Source organism: Ammospiza caudacuta, chromosome Z (genome assembly GCF_027887145.1).
Source record: "Ammospiza caudacuta isolate bAmmCau1 chromosome Z, bAmmCau1.pri, whole genome shotgun sequence".
Classification (NCBI taxonomy): Eukaryota; Metazoa; Chordata; class Aves; order Passeriformes; family Passerellidae; genus Ammospiza; species Ammospiza caudacuta.
Genome location: NC_080632.1, coordinates 10,220,600 through 10,239,996, shown reverse-complemented (window position 1 = coordinate 10,239,996; position 19,397 = coordinate 10,220,600). Strand labels below are relative to the sequence as shown.

Here is a 19,397-nt window from a genome sequence, read left to right as displayed (position 1 = left end):
GTGTAGAGGCTGCAAGGCCAGATCTTTCCCAGACCCAGGCAGAAGTAAAGGACAGTAACTGAGCAGCACTGGGAACCACAAACAGGAAAGTTCTATGGCCATTTGCGCCAGGTAAGGTGTGAGCTGAAGGGATAGGACAACAAATTAGCTGAATTGGTAGAACTACAGAAGTTCAGTCGACACAAGATATCCCCAGATGGCACACTCAGGCATTAAAGAAGATAGGGATCCCCCAAAGGTCAGCATTGCAGGAGTTGGGATTACTTCACAAGTGACAGTTTCCTATTGGTGGCTATGGGACAAGAATCTGCTGCTTGTGCAGAGAGAATATTTGTTTTCTCAGATGGAGAGCTCTCTCCAAATGGCAGCAGCTGAGAGAAATGCAGACACCTTCAGTGGCAGTCCTCTAAAACTTATGCTCTCCTTAGGCTGTCCTAGTTTCCTAGGCAAGAGAGCAAGGATTGCAGTGCACCTTGGAGGAGCAAAGAGCATAAGGAACAGCAAGAAGCAACTTGATGCTGTCAGAAAATTCTGTTACTAGACCTGGGTAGCTGTGCTTGGGAAATTTAATGACAGCCAGCTGCTGGGCACACAGGCAGCAGGCTTTGTGCAACATCAAGATGTGGGGCTTCAGGGTCACAAATTACTATTTTGGTCCACGTTTGTTGCATTGATGCAGGTCAATGGAAGGGACCAAGTTTCAGCTGTCAGATAGGCAGCTCAGGATGAGGACGTGACACTCCATGCAACATTGTCAATTGCATGCATGAAGACAGGAATACATAGAAATCCTAGCTCTAAAAAAGAGTCTTAGTGCCCAAATGAGATACAGAGAGCAAGGTCCATGGAACAGGAGGAAACCACCTGGGACAAGAGGAGTTTGAACAAGAGGAAAAGACTGCACTTTGATCTTAATGAAGTGAGGTTTTTGGCCCTAAAAATTCAAAGGCTCCCAAAGTAATATTGAAAGTAGAAGCTGGGAGAAAGCAAACAGGCACAGAAGAGCATGTAGTGTAGATGATGTGATGTTAAAAAGTGGATACATCTAGGGTTCAATGCCTCTTGTGAAATACCAGAAAGGAAATGAAAATAAGAATTGCAATAAGTAAGGACAGCAAGTTAGACCGCCAATGCCAGTTCATTTTCACATGCAAAATTAAACGTTGGTGTCAGGACAAAACTGGCACATCCTTGCACGGAGCCTGGAGAAACAAGTTAGGGATGCTGAAATGGTTACCTTCACAGAACAATGGCCATCTCAGCAGCTGGAATATGGAGGATCAATGGCATTCGGTGTTACCTTGCTGACAGTTTTCACGGCAACGAAAGAGTCAGGGCCCTCCCTCCCCTCTGCAAAGCTGTGGTCAATGCCCTCCTATCTCCCTCCGTACCAGCAGAATACTCCCCATATCCATTGAGTGCTGTTCTGCCCCTACAGGAGCGCTGCCTGCGCCTTCAAGGCCCATTTTCCCTGGCACAGCTCCTGTGATGCCAGCTGGTGCCTGTGCCCAGCAGGACAGGAGCAGGTGGAGAAGGGGTGAGGGCCAGTGACCCCAGTGTCCACAGTTCCAGTGAGCACCTCCTTCTCTGAGCAGGTCTGGGGGCTTCCTGTGATGCAGGGTGGTAGCCAGTGGCCCCCTTGTGCAGCACTCCCCATGCCCAGGAGGCCCAGAGGGCTGTCTCTGGCCCGGGCGCCTACTGCATACAGATGAAGCCAGCTGGGAATGGTGGTGGGATTAAGTTACTGAAAGGCTTCAAAAACCTCCCACACACATCTCTAGTGAGTCAACTGACAAATGTGGGAAATGAAAATCTTCACATAAAAGAGCGGGGCCAGCAGCAGCAGGCAGTGATTGCCCCCCTATGCTCAGCATTGGTGAGACCACAATTGAGTCCTATGTTCAGCTGTGGGCCTGTTACCAAAAGTCAGTAAAAATAAAAACTCCTTAACACTAATGCAGCATTAAGAAGACAGCATTCTTTATTGAGCTGGAATGCATGAGGGGATAGCTCCTCCAAAATCTCATTCATGCTGAGTACAGAGCTCTAGTTTATGCACTGTATTTTACATACACATTGACAGGATTTCCTAGAAGAAACATACATATGAGAATCATTTCTCTGAAGTCCTTAACATATGTTCCCTCCCCTTTCTCCATGTGTTCTTCTGTCTTGGGGGTCTCTTTGGTGGTCCCTGGTGGTCAGGGACTCCAAAGTCATAGCTGACAGCCTAGTGAACTGGCAAAAGTTGGCACAACTGGGCTGGTTGCTTTCCAATTCTTCTTCCTACAGAATAAGCATTGGGCAGTTCCACAGGTCAACGGTTTTTGAAGAATAAGCATTGTATTAACCCACCCACTGCGCAAACAATTCTTCATCTGGCAACAGGCCCCTCTCTGCAAGAAGGATATTGAGGTGCTGGAGTGAGTCCAGAGAAGGGCAACAGAGCTGATGAAGGGCCTTGAGCTCAAGCGCCCTGAGGAGCTGCTGAGAGAGCTGGGTTGTTTAGTGTCAAGAAAAGGAAATTCGGGGGACTTACTACTCTCCACACCTGCCCGAAAGCAGGTTGTAGACAGGCAGGGGTTAGTCTCTTTCTCCCAGGTAGCAAGTGACAGAACAAGAGGACAGCCTCAATCTGTGCTGGGGAGGTTTATGTTGGACATTAGAAAGAATTTCTTCACAGAAGATCTGCCCAAGGGGGTGGTAAAGTCAGTGTCCCTGGAGTTATTTAAGGAGAGACTGGATGTGGCACTCAGTGCTATGTTTTTGTTTACATGGTGGGATTCGTGGGATCGGCCTCGGTGATCCCAGAGATCTTTTCCAACCTGCCTTCTTCCGTGATGCTGTAGCAGCTGAGCCATCACAGCGCACACTACACAGTCCGCGGTCCTGGCGCGGGGGCACATCGATACCGGCGGCGCTGCTCGGTTGGGCCAGCAGGACGAGAAGGGAGGGGGAAAAGGGGGGATTTCCTTCAAGTCTCGTCTCTACCTGGAGGCAGCGCAGAGAGCGACTCCTGGGACAGGTCCGCCCAGCGAGGGGAACGCGGGCGCGGCTGCCGGCCCAGCCCTGCCCCTGTGGGCGGTGCTGCGGGCGGTGCTGCGGGCGGAGCGGCTGCCGGCCATGCCCTTCATGTGTGGCGGCGGCCATTCGCCAGGGCCGGTTCCGACATGGCGGCCAGCGCGGTGTCCAACCCGTCCCAGCTCCTGCCGCTCGGTAACGAATTCCCGGGATTCCCAGCCAGGGCCCGGGGCGGGGTCCCTCTCCGGGGGTCGGGGCGGCTGCGGGCCCCTCCAGGGGCCGAGCTGCGCCGGCGCCTGGCGGGAAGCGGGAGGGCGGGAGCGCCAGGCGGCGGGGCCCGCGCGCGGCCCGCGAGGATATCGGGGTCTGGGGCCCGCGGAAAGGGGGGTGTGAGTAGGGGATCGGTGTGGGGGATGAGGTGTGGGGCTGTGGGACTGTCTGAGGGAGGCCGGTGGGAGTGGGGATGGATGTAAAGATGTCGGGGGGGTATGGGAGAGTGTCTGGTTTGTGTGGGAGGGTGGAGGAGGGGTGTGTAAGGTTGTGTGGAATGTGTCTGTTTGTGTAAATAAACTCAAGAAACCCCGTAAGGCACGAAACCCTTGCTTTGTAGAACGTATACTTTTCTGTGTATCTGCAGAACTTGTGGACAAGTGCATCGGTTCACGTATTCACATTGTGATGAAGAGCGACAAAGAAATTGTTGGGACACTTCTAGGATTTGATGACTTTGTCAGTATCCTTTTATGGACGTTTAAGGCTGCCTGCTTTATGCTCTGGCCTAAGTAATTTATAGCTCTTCAGAGTTTTGGGTTCACTGAATAGACCTTTTTTTTTATGGATCAGTTGTATTCTGATATTTTCAAATTTAAGGTAAAATCACATATTGACATAAAATGAAAATAGCATTAAATAGTCTAGTTGTAAAATCTGGGGCTTATTTTCGTTGAAACTAGATTTTCAGATATGGTGCTGGAAGATGTTACGGAATTGTAAGTATGTTTTCTGCCTCTTGTTGCTGTTTATTATTTGGTTCACTGAGACAAAGTACTATGTAAGATGTGTAAAAAAGTGTTTTTACAGCTGTGGAATACTTACCAGTTAAGTAGTTTAACATTGCACTTAAAACAATAGAAAGTGATCTTAAAACAATAGAAAGTTCAGGACAGCCATGTCATAGAGTAGCTATTGTGTTGTTTATACTTGTATGGGGGTCCTATTTGTAGTCTTAATTTTGCATGGGTTGTGTGGGAAACTTTCCAGTAGTTAATTTGTTTTTACACTTCTTTAAGACCTAGGCTAAGATTCAACAAGGTAGCAAACTTCAATATTTTTACTTTGTCATAACATGTTGATATATCATATTCAAGAAGTTGTTAAGCTTTAGAGGGTGAATACACATCTCCATGTACTGAGTAGAAGAGACCTTTTCAGTTAGCTTTCTGTACCTAGGTGCTCCATTTATCCAGGTTATGCTGCCATGTAGCTGATTTATTTGTTAGTTCCAGCAATGGGCACCTTTATGCAGAGATTTCTGTCCGTTCTGTGGTCAAATCTGGAGCCATTGTCCCTGGTTCTGTGTTCTTACTTACTGTTTCTAATGCTCCTTCAGTGAGATCACACCTGAGGGCAGAAGAATCACAAAGCTGGACCAGATTCTGCTCAATGGAAATAACATAACTATGGTGAGTCATGCATGTGTTGACTTTCTGTGCCTGTAAATCGATCAGGGATTGTATTCAACTCCTTTAAGCCGAGCTTTCCTGACAGTTCCACTACATCAGCAAGTTTCAAGTAGCTTGCATGCATAGCTGTCCACAAAGCCTGGACTTCCAATACAAGGGCATTCCTAATTTTGTGGGAATAGGAAGGCTGAAGTGGAAAGATCTGATTCTAATTTGGCTCTGTATGAATGAGGAATAGTCTCCATTGTGTTTTTTACCTATCTTGCATTGTGTGTCGGAGCAGGTGCCATTCTGTGTTAATTTTTAAGCCTTTTTTCTGCTTTGGTTATTGTTCTGCATGTTGAAAGGACAGCATATGTTCTGACTCCTTGTATGGTGTGAAATTCCTACCATCCAGTTAGGCTGGGCCTGTGTTGCCCTTGAAGAACCTGGTGAATTTTCAGCAAGATAGATACATAGATAGATACATTTGTGCATTAGATCTCATGTGTCTTTTGGTAATGTATCTTCCTATATCAGGAAGTCCATGACTTAGGCTTTTTTTTTATTTTGATCCCAAAACCAGTGAAGCTCTTTCTCTTTAGAAGTGCTCAGCTGATAATGAAAAAGATACCAGTAAAAGTAGTGGTTAATCCTTTTTTTCCCCCTCATGTTTTGTCTTTTGTATTTCTTTTTCTGTTCTTCAGTTCTTTGCTTTCTTCACAAGGAGGTGCTATGCTGATTTACTCCCTGCTGCCTTTTTGGTTTGTGCATTTCTGGCAATAACTGACTTCATCTGTTGGGAGAGTCTGAAAGCCACTTTTGTGGTCTAGCATGAAGTCTCCATGTCCTAAAATGTTTCTTGTAAAGTAAGAGCTGTCGTGTATGGGTTTATAAAGCTTAACTCTATGGAACTAATGGAAAAATGTCTTACTCTTTTATAGCTGGTTCCTGGAGGAGAAGGACCTGAAGTATGAAGACATGATATTCATATGTATTTTTTATATATATATGCAAAATCTAAATAGAGATTTTGTGGTAGAAATGTTTGGGTATGGATCGTTTGCTTTGCTTACACAATTGACATTGTACAAAAGACAACTCTTAAGGAAGAGTGCTGGTGGTAATGTTGATTTCGTAAATTGAAATCATGTCTTTCTTGTAAAGACGTCCGAACCTCTTCTGAATAAAAGGCTTTTTCTTCGTTGGTTACTGTGTTCTGTTATGTGAGTGCACACGTTTGATAATTGTATAACTACTTAATGGAGTAGAAAAATGACGGTTGTGTTTTGGTTGCCATCAGTCATCATTTTTTCTACATCTGTTGCATTTGTTGCCACGATTTTGCTGTGGTTTGGCATACATGCAGATACTGAACTGGATGTTTTGTTCAAAGTCTGTCACTGGAAACCATATGGCAGAGTTCTGTAGAGTTCAGGCTGGGTGCATCTGTTTGATGCTCACTGGCACAGGGCAGGAGCGCTCAGAGCCTTCGGCGGCTGCAGCGAGAGCGGGGGTGTCAGAGCCACAGCGAGTGTTGTTCCACCTTGGCTGGCTCCAGCACCCGTTGTTCAAGAGCCCGATCCACCCACTGAGTGGAGGTAATTATTTACAGTTCTGTGCAGAAAGGGGGGCTCAGGGACAAATTCACAAATCCAGCAACACGAGAACCCAGAATGTTTGAGTATTTATACATTTGAGCAAAGAAAGGAATCAGTGTTCATTGAATGCAAGTTCCCTAGTTCTCTTCATAAGGAGTATTCTGTCTGCTGTTGGGTAATGATCCTCTCACTTCTTATGCTCATTAGTCTGCAAGCTCAATCTCCCCTTCTTCTCAGAGTTTTCTTGAGTAAAAAGCTGGAATGGCCTTTTACTCTGCTGGAGCTGATTCAGCACAGTTGCTGCATTGCCTTTATCAGTTTGTTCCTTTTTTCAAGGATTTGTCCAATTATTCTTGTGCCCATAAATTCTGCATTTTTTGCGTCCACCATCAGTGGTGCATCCTTCTGCCCAAGCCTTGCTGACCTGCCCTGTGTCTGAGGTCACTGAAGCCTGTCAGGCCCTGCACCTCCACAAGGCAATTCAGCCAAGAAGTCACCTGCCTTTCCAAGGCCTGGCCATCGCTTCCAGCTTGTTGGCTACTTCTTGTTTCATGGGAATCGTCTCCCTTCTTGTTGATGAGCCTTGGAAGCCACAAAGGCCAAACGTCCAGGAACATGTTTTCCTAAGAAAGATTTTACATTTTTCAGATTTTCAGCAGTGTGTGTGTGGGAGCGGGAGCAGCCGAGGCAGAGCGGGATGGCGGAGCTGCGGGCCTGGGCAGGATCCAGTGAGTTCCGCAGGGCCCCATTCCGCACCGCGTCCCGCAGGGCCCCCACCAGCACTGCCATGCCCGTCAGGGTGAGCCAGAGGTGCCAGGAGCAGCAGGTGAGGGGCAGGTGTGGGGCTGTGCGGGTTGGCAGCGGGCGGGGCTTGGCCATGGTGTTGGTGTCAGGTGCTGCTGAGCCCGCGGGACCTGTTGGGCAGGGCTGGGGCCCCTCTGGTGCTCCAAGGGCCCTTTGAGGCAGCTGCCCGGGGGGAAGCGACTCATGGGGATGGCACGGAGGAGGTGCCAGTGGAACTGGGAGGTTCTCTGATGGAAGTGGCTCTCAGGGAATGATATGGAGAAAGTGCCAGCGGAAGTGAGAGGTTGCTGTCATGGATTCAAGTGGCACTCAGGGATTACACGGAGGAGGTGCCAGTGGAAGTCAGATATTCTCCATGCTGTGACACTCAGGAAATTCATGCTCTGGATGTGGCTCGTGGCCAAAATGCATGGATTTCTCATAGTTCCAAGTTTGTACTGCACTCACTGAACATCTGTCATGCATAGTGGAGAACTGCACCCACATGCACACCATTTCAAAGCTTTTCTAGTTACTGGTGCACATTTAGTAAACAAAGACATTAATCTTCATTGGTTCTAAATTAAAGAATTCCTTCCATAGAGTAATATTCTGTGTTCTATTGGGTAGTGATGTCTCCCTTCTCATGGTAATTAGTCCACAAGTTTCAGTCCATTTATCATAGCTTTTTTGATTTTATCTCAGCCAATTTTGCCTTCAGAATGAAGCAATTGGTTTGCAGTAGTGGTTTTTGTTAAAAAATATGCTTATGCCAATAGACATTTGAGTGATTTTTGAGTTCCAATGGAATGTGTTACACGCTGTACTAAACGATGATTTCAGCCAGGCAACCAAATTTTGAATTAACTTAGGATAAACTATTTCCTATAACTTAGGATAAACTGTTTTACATCTATGGAAATGATTGCCTCTAGAGCTGAGGAAAAGAGAAAGGATTTTGGTGCCTGTTACAGCTGAAATTAATATTTTTGCAGTTGAAGTTGTTCTTGGAGTTGACTCCAGGATGTGCAGCTTCCTTAGTGCCAATAAATCCCAGTGTCAGGTACTGCCCTGGCTTTCAGATCTTTTTGTGAGCCTCTCTGGATTTTTAGCTTAGCACTGACCAGTTCAATTGTACTCAGGGACTTGATTTCAAGGGAAGCCTGTGCCTATAAATTCCAGCAATTGGGAAAGGATGACTTGCTACTCCAAGGCTTGGCTGCATTAGAGGCTGAGTGAGGGTGGCTCTCTCAGGGCACTTTTGTAACCAGCTGTTTTCAGAGTGAGAACTGTGTCAAAGCAGCCCTTTTTGGTGATGTGACAGCAAACCTCTGCAAATACAGCTCTTGTTTAAAAAGGAGGGCCTAGTTAATCAGCAGTAATGGAGAGTAGGCTGAAGATTTTACAGAAAATTTCTTTCCCATTTTAGACAAATGCCAGTGAGGTGTTGCACAATGGAAGTACACAGGATGTCAAATCGTGTAACCCACTTGGAGGTATGGCTGCTTTTCATATTTTGCTCAGTGTCTGTAAGATTTTCCACTTGGTAATTAATTTTTGTGGCATGTTCATTGGAAAGGGGATCTTTTGTGTTCAGAGATCTCAACCTGGAGGTGGTTTGCCCTCAGACCAGACTTGCAGTCTCTTGTCACAGCATTCAGCCACTGGTTTGTTTTCCCCCAAGAAAGTCTGCCAGTCCTTCCTTGTTCCCATACTGCTTGATGGGTTGGATTTTGGAGCATGGAGGTCAAAGTTTGGACCACCTCATGCACCTATATTCACAGTCTTGGTAGCTAATGTTTTGGTTTTGGAACACCTAGGCACTGTCATTATCCATTAAATCTAATTGGGAAATTGAAAGAAAATGCCCTTCAGAAAGTTGCATAAAGAATTTTATAAGGTCAGCATGGGAAAACCATGCTTGATTTAATTTTTTATCTTGGTCATTAATAGCTTTGCGAAATTCTGCATTGGGTTCTTTTGAGGAAAATAGAAAGGAAGATATTGATGTCATCTTGTCCATGGATTCCAACATTTCCCACAAAGCACAATGTGCTTAGGTGGTGCCATTTGTATTAACCTGTTCTGAGTGCAGTTTCCCCAAGGAGCCTGGCTCCAGGCAGACACCAGGTGCACATTCCCCTTCCAGGCACTCAGTGGTGCTGCCTGCAGCAGGGAGCTGAGCCAGGCACAGCCAGCTGCCCTGAGCAAAACAGGCTCTGACCTGGCTGTGGCTGCAGTCACCTGCCTGCAGGGACATCCCTGCCCCTGCGAGTGCAGCTCTTGCTCTGCCTTAGCCTAGTGCAGAGCATTTTAAGGCAGCACCATGGTGGCTTCTGAAGAGACAAAACTCAACTTCTGAACTTCTCATTGGGGACTTTCTTTTTCACATGTGTGATTCTTGCTGGCAATCTACATAGATCCTAAGGGAATATTTAACACTGAATACCTGGGGTGTTAGGACTGGCAGTAGTGAGAGAGTTGTGGAACTTGGTGCTGATTTTGCTTTGAGCTGGCACAGAGAAACTCAGGTGAGACAGGACTAGTTGCTGGTAGGGTACAGGTTTCCTTTCCAATATGCTCCCTACAGTACCAGTTAGGGACTGGGCTTTTTCACAGAATCAGACAATATGTGAGTTGGAAGTGATCCACAAGGATATTCAATATCAGCTCTGTCTCCAAGATATCCATCATCATTTTAAATCAACTGTTTTGCCTTCTGCCAACTTCCCATTTGACACTTCTTTTTCTGTTTTCCTTTCCTTTGGGAACACAAACAGATGTGAGAAGAGTCAAATCACACACTTCATGTCCTGCCCCTGAAGACAAGAGAAAAAGCCCATGAAGCCTGCAGAGAGGGAACAGTGCTGTTTATCAGCGACCCTACAGGGACAGGGTGATTCATTTACTTGCTCTGAGGGCTTACAAGAAGCCAGAGTTGCTTGCTCACTTGCAGAGAGATGGAGTAATGCAAAAGGACAAGGGCAGCCTTGCAAAGATCCTTCAGCAGGTGTGGAAGGATATATCCTGTGGAGTTTGTGACAGCATTATTTCCACCACACTATTCTTTTGTTCCTAATTGTCACTTGTTCCTCCACTCTTTAAATTAGATACTGATGAACAACTTAGGAAATGCTCCCTGTTAAGTTTTTCCATCAACTTCATCCAGAGGTCTCAAGCTGCAGGTCCATGTGACAAAAAGAAAGAAAACTTCAAAACTATTGGGGCATTGTTGTTTTTCTAGAATAGCTGGCAATGAGTAACAGTTTGAAATGTTGTTGCTCCTCTTGCCTTATTCCATTCTCTTTCTTTTCCCTGCACAGTTTAACTGCTTCATTGAGTAACTTCCCAGGGATTCCTTGATTGTGTGAAATGGTTTGTCATGGCACTAAAAATTTCCTGGGAGAAGTTCTGGAGCAAAAATTTCAGGAATTGCAGAGGCCTGTATTTCATTTGAACAGAGTGGGTGGCCTCTCAATAATACTTGGCTTCTGGTGGGATCTCTGGGGATTGTCTTCCAGGGGTGTTCTAGGCACATCCTCCATGACAGAGGTGGTAGCCAAACTTTGAGGAGAGGGTTTCTTGTCATATGAATTAGATCTCCATCTTCCTTGGAACTCTTTTATTCAGTAAATTCTGAGTGCTCCTCTGAATTCCATGGTTATTTTGTTATTACAGCCAGCAATAAGATGCACATGCATTTAAAGATGCAGTGGTTCTTTCCTTCCATTTCAATATTCACTGTTTCCCTAGTCTCTTACTGAATTATGCCAGCATTATTATATCAAGTAGAAACATTTCTTCTTTAGCTAGGAAACCAATTTTTTGAAAGCTAGTCAAGGGAGGAAAATTTAATAAAATTTCAGTTGATCCCACAGTGACTTTTAAGAACTCATTCACTGAACCTGTGAAGTGTGTTGCTGGGTTTGCCCAGGGCAGTGGCAGTGCTTTTTTACCCTGAAGATATTCACAATATAATGACAGCCATGTTCGGCTGTCCCAACTGCATGAGTCCTTTTAGATTTCAAGTTGATTATGAATTTTCAAAGCTCAACTCCTTAGAAGGTAATGAATGAAAACATTTTCTCCTGTTCCATTGCAATGTTTGAGATTTCCCTGTAGTCAATGTGCTGTAGGAGATGTGAACTGCCTCAGGGTCCAGGTTCGCAATCTGAAAGTTCTGTGTGAGCAGCCCTGCAGCCTGAAATGCCTTGCTCAGGCTTTTGTGGATATCAGAGCAAGTGGGGGTTTATTTTGTAGAAATCTCAACTGGGCAGTGTGAGCTTGCTGAGATCTGGTACACACACACTTGCTTCCCTTCCAACACAACCTGAGTTCTGCTTCTGAGGAGTGAATCCCTGATTCTGGGTATCTTTGCTACATCGACTATTTTTTCAGGTGTGTAAAAATAGACATCATCACACATGTAAATTATCAATGTTTATCGTGTTTTCCAGGAGAAAAGTCAAAGTTGTGACAGATGTTAGTGGTGTGTTATATGCGTTATTCAGTGTGTTGCAGGGGTCAAATAGATGAAGACTTTCCCAATGAGCTTTTCTGTGGAACTCTGAGCAGGTGTCAGTTGAAGAAGTCTAAACCTGAACTTTTGATATCAGTGGTCTTCAGGTTTTACTACTACAATTTACTTTTTGAGGTGACTTTGTCTTCAGGAAGATATGAATCTCATTTCATTTCAAAGGAATTACAGCAAGGCATGTGCATGGCCTTCTCATGGCAGAATTTTTCTGGAATGAACCCTGGCTCTACCACATGAAGAGGGACTCTGGGCCTATCCCCCTCTCCTTACACATTGTAGCTCTCAATGTTGTTTTCAAAGGAACACTTGGTAGATATGGATGGAGATCCTGGGTTGTTTCCAATTGGTGAGACATTAATATGGCTTAAAACTCATGTGACAGAGGAATAATCAAACTCTGTACAAAAAGATATAATTGGTTGAAACTGGGTTCTCACAAGCATCTGTTCAGGACCCATCATATTTCTGTAGTTTGCATGCAGCTAGCATGATAAAGATTTGTTTTGCTACATGTCTGCCTGTAGGTAGCCAAGTGGAATGCAAAGGATAATTCCTTCAGTCTGAAGGAACATCTCTTTCAAACCCTTCAGACTGATTGGCCTGGCTACACTGAAGTAGACAGACAGAAGTTGAAGTTAATACTCTCTGGGTAAGTTCAGTCTTTCAGAGAAAGGAAAAAAATATTCCTGGTTAATGAAGCTTAGATTGTTAGAATATGGTGAGGTATCAGGGACCTGCCAGGATCCTGGCCCTGCACAGGACACCACAAGAATCACACCAGGTGCTCAAGAGTGTTGTCCAAACACTTCTTGAAGCCTCCTGCAGTGACCACTGGCCTGGGGAGCCTGTTGCAGTGCTCAAGCACCCTCTGGGCCATGAATGTTTTTCTGCTATCCTGCCTAAAGCTCCCCCAACTCAGCTTCATGCTGTTTCCTTGAGTCCTGACACTGAAGGTCTGTCTCCCCTGCAAGGAAAGAATTTTGACAGTTGATATTTAGGCCTTGTAACATGAAATATTGGACCATCCATACAGAAAATCAGCTCCCTCTCAGAACACCACCAACACCAGCCAAGCGACATCTCCGGGGCCTTCTGAGAGAGATGCTGCAGTAAGACCTGCTCAGGTATTTTGTGCATTTTTAACATTCTGGACTGTATGGTAAATTATAGCAGACTTGCTGGTGGTGTAAAATTGTCATGTGAATGTGCAGGACCTTCCCTTTTGGGGAAGCCTTTGATGGAGCTCCTGAAGGGAGTGTCTTTCTCCCAAAGCATTTTAGCTACAGACTTGAAGTAGGATGGGAAAGTGAGAATGAGATAGAGTCTGTGTTTACCCACAGTACTTCCTGGTTTGAATGCCCTTTTTTGTGTAGAAAGATGTGTGTTTAAGCTGGGCCAGTTCAGAAAAACTACTTTTTCAGAATGGGAGGAAAATCTGACCCTGATTATAGGTTAATGACTGAATTGTTTTGTTATTGATGCAGAAACGGCCTCTGGCTTCTGACTTTACCAGTCCTGTGATGAGCAAGAAGAGGAGAATTGGCCACCAGCCCGGTCATGTCCAGCCAGCAGCTGGTGGCCACTTTTCTTCTTTCCTTCTGCCTTCCGCATTTCTGTTCTCTTTGGACATGTCTCCAAGTGCTGGCTCCACTTCCCCCTGCACTCATGTGGTGCAACCAACAGAGAAATTTCAGAGTTCCAGGGTCCCAGTACCTGCCAGGGAGCAGAAGGAGATCCCCAATTCAAACAGGGAGAAAAATGAATTGGGGAGGCTGACGCAATGGCACCGCTTGGATTTTGATGAAGGTATTGATGTGTTGGTTTTCCTGACTCCTGTGTGGATAACTGTGGGATAAAAATTTGGTTATTAAGAGAACCTTCTGCCCAAATGAAGGTGAAAGCATGACTCCTTTCCACAGTCAATAGTAAAAATGTTATTGAAGAGGAAATGCAAACTGGGAAGATAGAAAGAAATGAGAGAAGAGAGGGAGGGTGAGGGGAAGAGAGAGACATTACGTAGGGAGATATCATCACCACATGGACTCTCTGTTGTCCAGCCTGTCCTTCTTCACCCATGGTCTGCTCAGTGATGGGTGTCCCCAGGTCTCTCTGGAGGTGCCACCTTTAGACTGTCCAAGATTGGAGTATCCACAGGTTGGTCACAGCTGTCCCCACATCTTGGGCTAGAAGCCATGCAAGCAGTGATTTTCCTTACCCACAGTCTCTACAGTGGAGGTTTTGTCTGGTGTCCTAATTCCAAACCTTCTCTTCTGTTAGCCCAAGGCTTCGTGCTTTTCTTCTTGCCAGTTGTGCTTTTCTCACAATTCCTGTTGTGGTGGCTTATCTTATGGGAAAATGGAAAATCTTTCTTTAACAGCATTCTGAAATAGTTAATTGTGCTCTTGCACCTTATGAAAAGGGAGCTCTGAAAGTGGGCACTGGATGCAGGAAGGCACTGCTCTACATGACTGCTCTGCCATTATCCCTGCTGGATGGTCATGATAAATCAAGACTTTTTTTTTTCTGCCATCACATAAGATTTTGACTCTTGGTTTAGAAGACAATAACAGCAAAGCCCAGAACCTGTGCTGCTGGATCCTTGTGGAAAACTACAACAAAACTACAATTTCTAACCTCATTTTTATAAATTCTTTCTTTAAGTAGTGCAAAACCAATGAAGAACAATGAAATCTGAAATAGATTGCTGTTGGGAGAAGGTGGTTAAAAGGAAGAGCCAGGCACTAGGAAGCCAAAGGGAGTTTGTTTTCTTTCCATCTGATTTCTACTGAACAGAAAGTAGACTGAGACAGCACTTTTTCCATTAGAAGATTTTCAAGACTGCATGCTGAAGTCAGAAACCTGTCACACATTTATTGCAGACTAGTTCACTGAAACGTGTCGATCAAATCTCAGTGATTCCATGGTTGTTCATTGAACTCAGCCTTTTCATGGAAACCGCAAAAGCTGCAAAACATAGGCTGTGGTTTCCTGGAGTTCTACTTTGAACTGTGCTGGGAGTTTTCTCTTCATCCCTGCTGCAGAATTTCATTTTTCAAAACCTGTAGAAGTGGTACAGACTGGAAACAGCATTGAAAAGCTAAACAGAAATGCATAAAGAACACCTGATTTCTGATGACAGGGACACACCCAGAAGGGCAGAGTTCAGTTACTTTGTTAAATCTGTTGGTTGCCTCTTTTGGAGGTTGACCTTGCAAATTCCAAGTTGGGTTCAGCCTGGAGGCAGGTTTGGAGTGTGCAGATGCCTCTTGCTAGTGGTGGTGTGCTTGTAGAGACAGGTGCTTTGAGATGGTCTTTCCACATTTCTTCTGAACATAGACACGGTACCTGCAAACCTTGGGATGCCTTTGGAAGGATTTTTGCTTGAATCTATAAACTCATGTGAGCAGCATTCTTCAGGGGCCAGTTCCCAAATTCTGCCCAGCTTTTTTTCCAGTGAAGGAAATTCTGTTCTGTGTTTCAAGTTGCGGCTTAGGCTGAAGCTTTCTTGTGGACTGAGGCATGAGAGCAAACGCGCTTTTGGAAATGAAATGCTCACTGCAAAGCTGTTTTTCCAAGTTGTGTTGAACGTACAGTGACTATTGGTATTTCTGTCCAGTTTTATTACCACTATTACACTTCCTTTTATTCTTCTGCTATCCAACTAAAATCAACAAAAGCAAGTGGAACATCACACAACAGCTCTTTCCTCAAGAATTGAAGCTCAGGTAGTTTAAACATTGTCAAGAATGGCTGAGTTTTAACAAGATTACTTTGTGTAAACAATGGCAATGGAAGCTCATAAGGAATGTAATGGATCGTGTGGGATTTTTCTGTTTGGCAAAGGACCTGAAATGGAAAACAGAAAGAGATTACCAAGATCCTGAGTATTCCTTCCTGTTTCAGCTGACTATTCCTTATGACAGATCTTTTCAATATCATCATAATTCTTGAACATTTCTTTGGAAAGAGGGCTTGATGTTATATGTATAATGCTTCCCAATTGCCTTTGCCAATAGGCAAAGGACAATTCCCAAGTGCAGAGCTGTTTCCAACCCCATCTTGCCACGTTAGTGAGGAGCACTGGGTTTTGTCTGCAGGGTATTGGAGCCTTAGTGCCAGTAAGCCCTATAGAATGGAATTGGCTTTCCTGCTGACAAGAGTGCAGGCACTCATCCGAACTGTGGTCCTCTGGAATTGGCAGGGAAGTGGGGATAAAAACATTGCATGAGAAGAACTTCAGCTTTCTTCTCTATTTTTTGTTAGAACCTCCATGTTGATCTCTCTCAAGCTGTTGTCTTTTGTGAAGCTGCATCTTTTGCTGCATGACTTGAATGGCTGTGCAGATGCCGCCTCATGCCTTCAAATACGAAAAGCTGAGCTGGGGCTAACACTGTGGGAATGCACAACCTATAGAATAAAGTGGCCATTCCGTCTTTCTAATTTCCAGGAATGGGTTCTTTGGAGGTTGTGTCTGTTGTATTATTAAATGTTGTTGCTTCTTGTGAGTAATTAGCTATGAGAGGAACACTCTGAAGGACTTTTTCAAGACTGTCCAATGGGGATCTTTTGGCCTTTTAACGATCTCCTGATGAAGAGTGTCAAAATTGTGCTTTTCTGCCGGAGCAAGAAAAGAGACTTCCATTGTCTCCACATGCTCTGCAACAAGCAAACAACCAGACTATCTGAGGTGAGTAAAAGAACAATTTACCCTTTTTTACAAATTTACCCAATTTACAAATTACTCTCAGTGGGGTGCAGTGTCAATGTCTTTCCTGTGCTGAAAGGGTGAGTTTTAGCAGGTTGAGTTGGGCCTGGAAGGCTCAGAGCAGAGATGAACACCGAGGTGGGCTAGGCCCAGACGGGCCCTCCCTTCCTGCACTGCAGTTGCACAGGCTCAGCTGCAGCAGTGCTGCTGCATCCCCTCATCGAATTTGCAGTGCAGGAGGGGAGAGAGAAGTGTGTGTGTGTGTGTGTGTGTGTGTGTGTGTGGTATAAAAGTCTGGAACTTGCTGCCAGCTTGTGTGAGAGCAGGGATGTTGGCAAGGGCAGTCAGGCCTCCTGCAGCTTTGGGGCAGCTGCAGCCTTTGGAGCAGGCGCGGCAGGGCCCTGGGTCACATTGCTCCGGTGCCTCCCAAAATGTTGCAAGCCACCTGTAGTTTTCTTTTCAAAATTATCCTGCACACTGGTCAGGTGTATCTGGCCTGGGATGCATCCTTGGCACAAACTGTTGTCTGTCCTGGGACTGAACTTCAACTTGTTGAGGATTTACTGCTTGTAAATGTTATTGTCAGGATGGTTTGAATTGTTTCTTCCCATGTGAAAGATGTTAATGTCATCCAAAAAGAACCAGGTCTTCAGGCCCAAAGGAGCAGAAGCATTGGTGTGAGAGTGTTGGGAAATGGCATTTATTGTTCTCATTGCCACTTCATCTGGATTTTTATCATGAGCTTGATAAATGTCATGCCTGTTGATTTAAGGGAGAAGGGAATGAAGAAGGTTTGACCCCCATCAGTGGCTGTAGGCATTAATGAATTTTTCCCTCCTTAGGAGCAGATGCTGTTTGGGTAGTAGTTGTAGTTTCAGGCTGATATAGAGACTGTTTTTTTGGCTATATTACAAATGCCTCAGTTCCATGGTCAGTGATGTAACTGCTGTCCACTTGAAGAATCAGATATTATCATTAACTCTGCCATTAGACAGACAAGAATGTAGCTCAGAAGTCCAGAACTCTGTGCACTCAAGTCAGAAGTCAGAACTCTGTGCACTCAACTCCATAAATGCAGTCCCTGACAAATACGTTTTACAGATGTATTGTCACAGGTAAATGTAACTAATTTAAGCTTTTCCTACAGAGGAAGAGAATATAATTTAGTAATGTATCTCCTCTCCATGAAGCTGCTGTGTTTGTTTGTCCTTTGACATTTGAAATGAGGGCATATATTTTCTAAGTGTGCTCCACTTGCTAATGAAGAAAACCTCTACGATGTAAACTATTAGTAAGTAAGTTTCATAGAAATGTGGCAGATTCCTAGAGTTACCTGATTACATTCTCTTGAAGCACATGAGCTTGAAAGTAGAAACTGTCAGTCCCAGAGCAACAGACTCAAAACTTGGGTGTCTGTGTTTGACAATATCCTGTACTTGGTGTAAAATTACATGTGTTTTATGGACTAGAAACATACTGGAATGTTCTCTTAGAGTTCACTCATAGAAAAATGGCCTCATTTTTTCCCTTAGAAAATACGTAGCCATTGTTTCCTTGGAGCAACGCCAGCGCTACAAGGATGACTTCAATGCAGAGTATGAGGAATACGGGAATTTACATTCTCTAATTGACAAGACCACAAAGAAGTTCAGACAGTTTCAGGAGTAATGGAAGTCTTTGATTCCAGGCTCTGAAACCTATCAGGTAAAGAAGGATAAAACTATGAAGGCTGTGCTTCATCATCGCAGCACAGCAGTGTTTTGGATTCCCTGGAACTGCTCAGTGAAACAAAGTGAACCTGTAGAATTGGCATATATGCTCAGACACTGCTTGGGCTGGGTCTGATTTTTGCCAGACCCTGCCCCAAAACGCCTTTTTTGAGCTGTCTATGAAGAAACACTAAGGGGAGAGATGTCCCAAACAGAGTCTTAGACCATGGGCTCCTTCTGTTGCCTGTTGAGAGGCTTAATTGCAGATCTTGGGTGATGCTGGGAGAGGGAGATTTGTTCTTGCAAATATCCCAGAAGAGTGGTGGCTGACAGAGAAGAAAATGTCTAGAGTCAGACTGAATGAACTTTTAGTGTTTTACCAAAGTTTGCATTTTATGGTGGTGGTGAAACATTCCTCATGTTTTTTCTCTTGTAGGCACTGCATCATCAAATCCTAGCAGATTATCAGCAGTTACAACAGGTACGTGTGACATCAGAGCTGCAGGGCCATGGTAACTGCTGAGTTTGCCTCAAGACTATTTAAAAGCAAAGGACATCAGACTCTAGGGTCTGCAGAAGTGTTTGCATGCCCTAAGTTTTCTTTCTCCTTCACAGGGTAGCCCCAACTACTCTGAAATGAAGAGCAGGTGCCTGTACCTCCACAACAAGCTGGCCCATATTCAGAGCCGCATTTCTGAATTTGACCAGCAGTGAGTGGAGTCCTGGCACCAGACATCTGCTTCAGCCTCGTGACATCTGCAGACCCTGGATTTTTTATTTCATCTAGAAGATTAGGTTTTTAGGAATATTTAAGTTAGTATTGAACAGTAGGTTATGTTAGCACTGAGCCGTAGATTATTTCTTAAAAGTGTAGGATTAGTTCAAAGAAGTTTGGTAAGTTTAAAAAGTTGAAAGATGATAGTTTTGAACATTAACAATGAAGAAATCACACTATTTGTAATTCTTTCTCTCATTGTTGCTTGTATAATTTTTGGAGTGGATTTCTTCTGGTCTATTCTGTTCTTCAAGTCTTAAATTTGTCCACTGAAATAAATTTATCGGTAGAGGGTGGAAGCCCATTACGTGTACTAATGAAGCTGTGCTCCTTTTAAGAATAGATTTTGGCCGATGGAAATTCTTTATAAGTTTTGTGGTGTTTTTTGATCTTTCTTGTTAATGCGAAACTGGTAAAAGGCATTGAAGTTTGGACAACCCTGTCTGCAAATCACTTTGGTTTGGAGGGTTACAGAGCAGTGTGCATGGGCTGCTCTCATCTGTCGTCTGAAGCAGCTCTCAGAACAGATTTTAAATAATGGCCTCCCTTTGTCAGTGAGCCAAGGAATATCCAGATCTTTGCAAGAGTTTTGTAAAACACATGGA

General features: G+C 44.7%; 2 protein-coding genes across 3 annotated transcripts; both read left to right on the top strand.

Annotated features, from left to right (window-relative positions):
* The first annotated feature begins 3,110 nt into the window (after positions 1-3,110).
* On the top strand, positions 3,111-5,894 carry LSM5 (LSM5 homolog, U6 small nuclear RNA and mRNA degradation associated). 2 transcript variants are annotated; one of them, XM_058824063.1, is made up of 5 exons: positions 3,111-3,216; positions 3,659-3,754; positions 3,983-4,010; positions 4,631-4,703; positions 5,627-5,894. In XM_058824063.1, exons 1-5 carry the CDS (start codon positions 3,171-3,173, stop codon positions 5,657-5,659), a joined length of 276 nt encoding a protein of 91 aa, XP_058680046.1. In that variant the 5' UTR covers positions 3,111-3,170; the 3' UTR covers positions 5,660-5,894. The 2 variants fall into 2 exon arrangements, with proteins under 2 accessions (XP_058680046.1, XP_058680047.1); XM_058824064.1 differs by having other exon boundaries at positions 3,147-3,216; positions 3,975-4,010.
* A 1,086-nt stretch (positions 5,895-6,980) lies between these two features.
* Positions 6,981-18,770, top strand: LOC131571592 (RNA polymerase II elongation factor ELL2-like). Its single transcript, XM_058824372.1, is given in 7 exon segments — positions 6,981-7,109; positions 9,945-10,076; positions 12,128-12,252; positions 17,841-17,972; positions 18,284-18,290; positions 18,454-18,498; positions 18,633-18,770. Coding segments are annotated over 7 exon segments (708 nt in total).
* Positions 18,771-19,397: the final 627 nt, after the last annotated feature.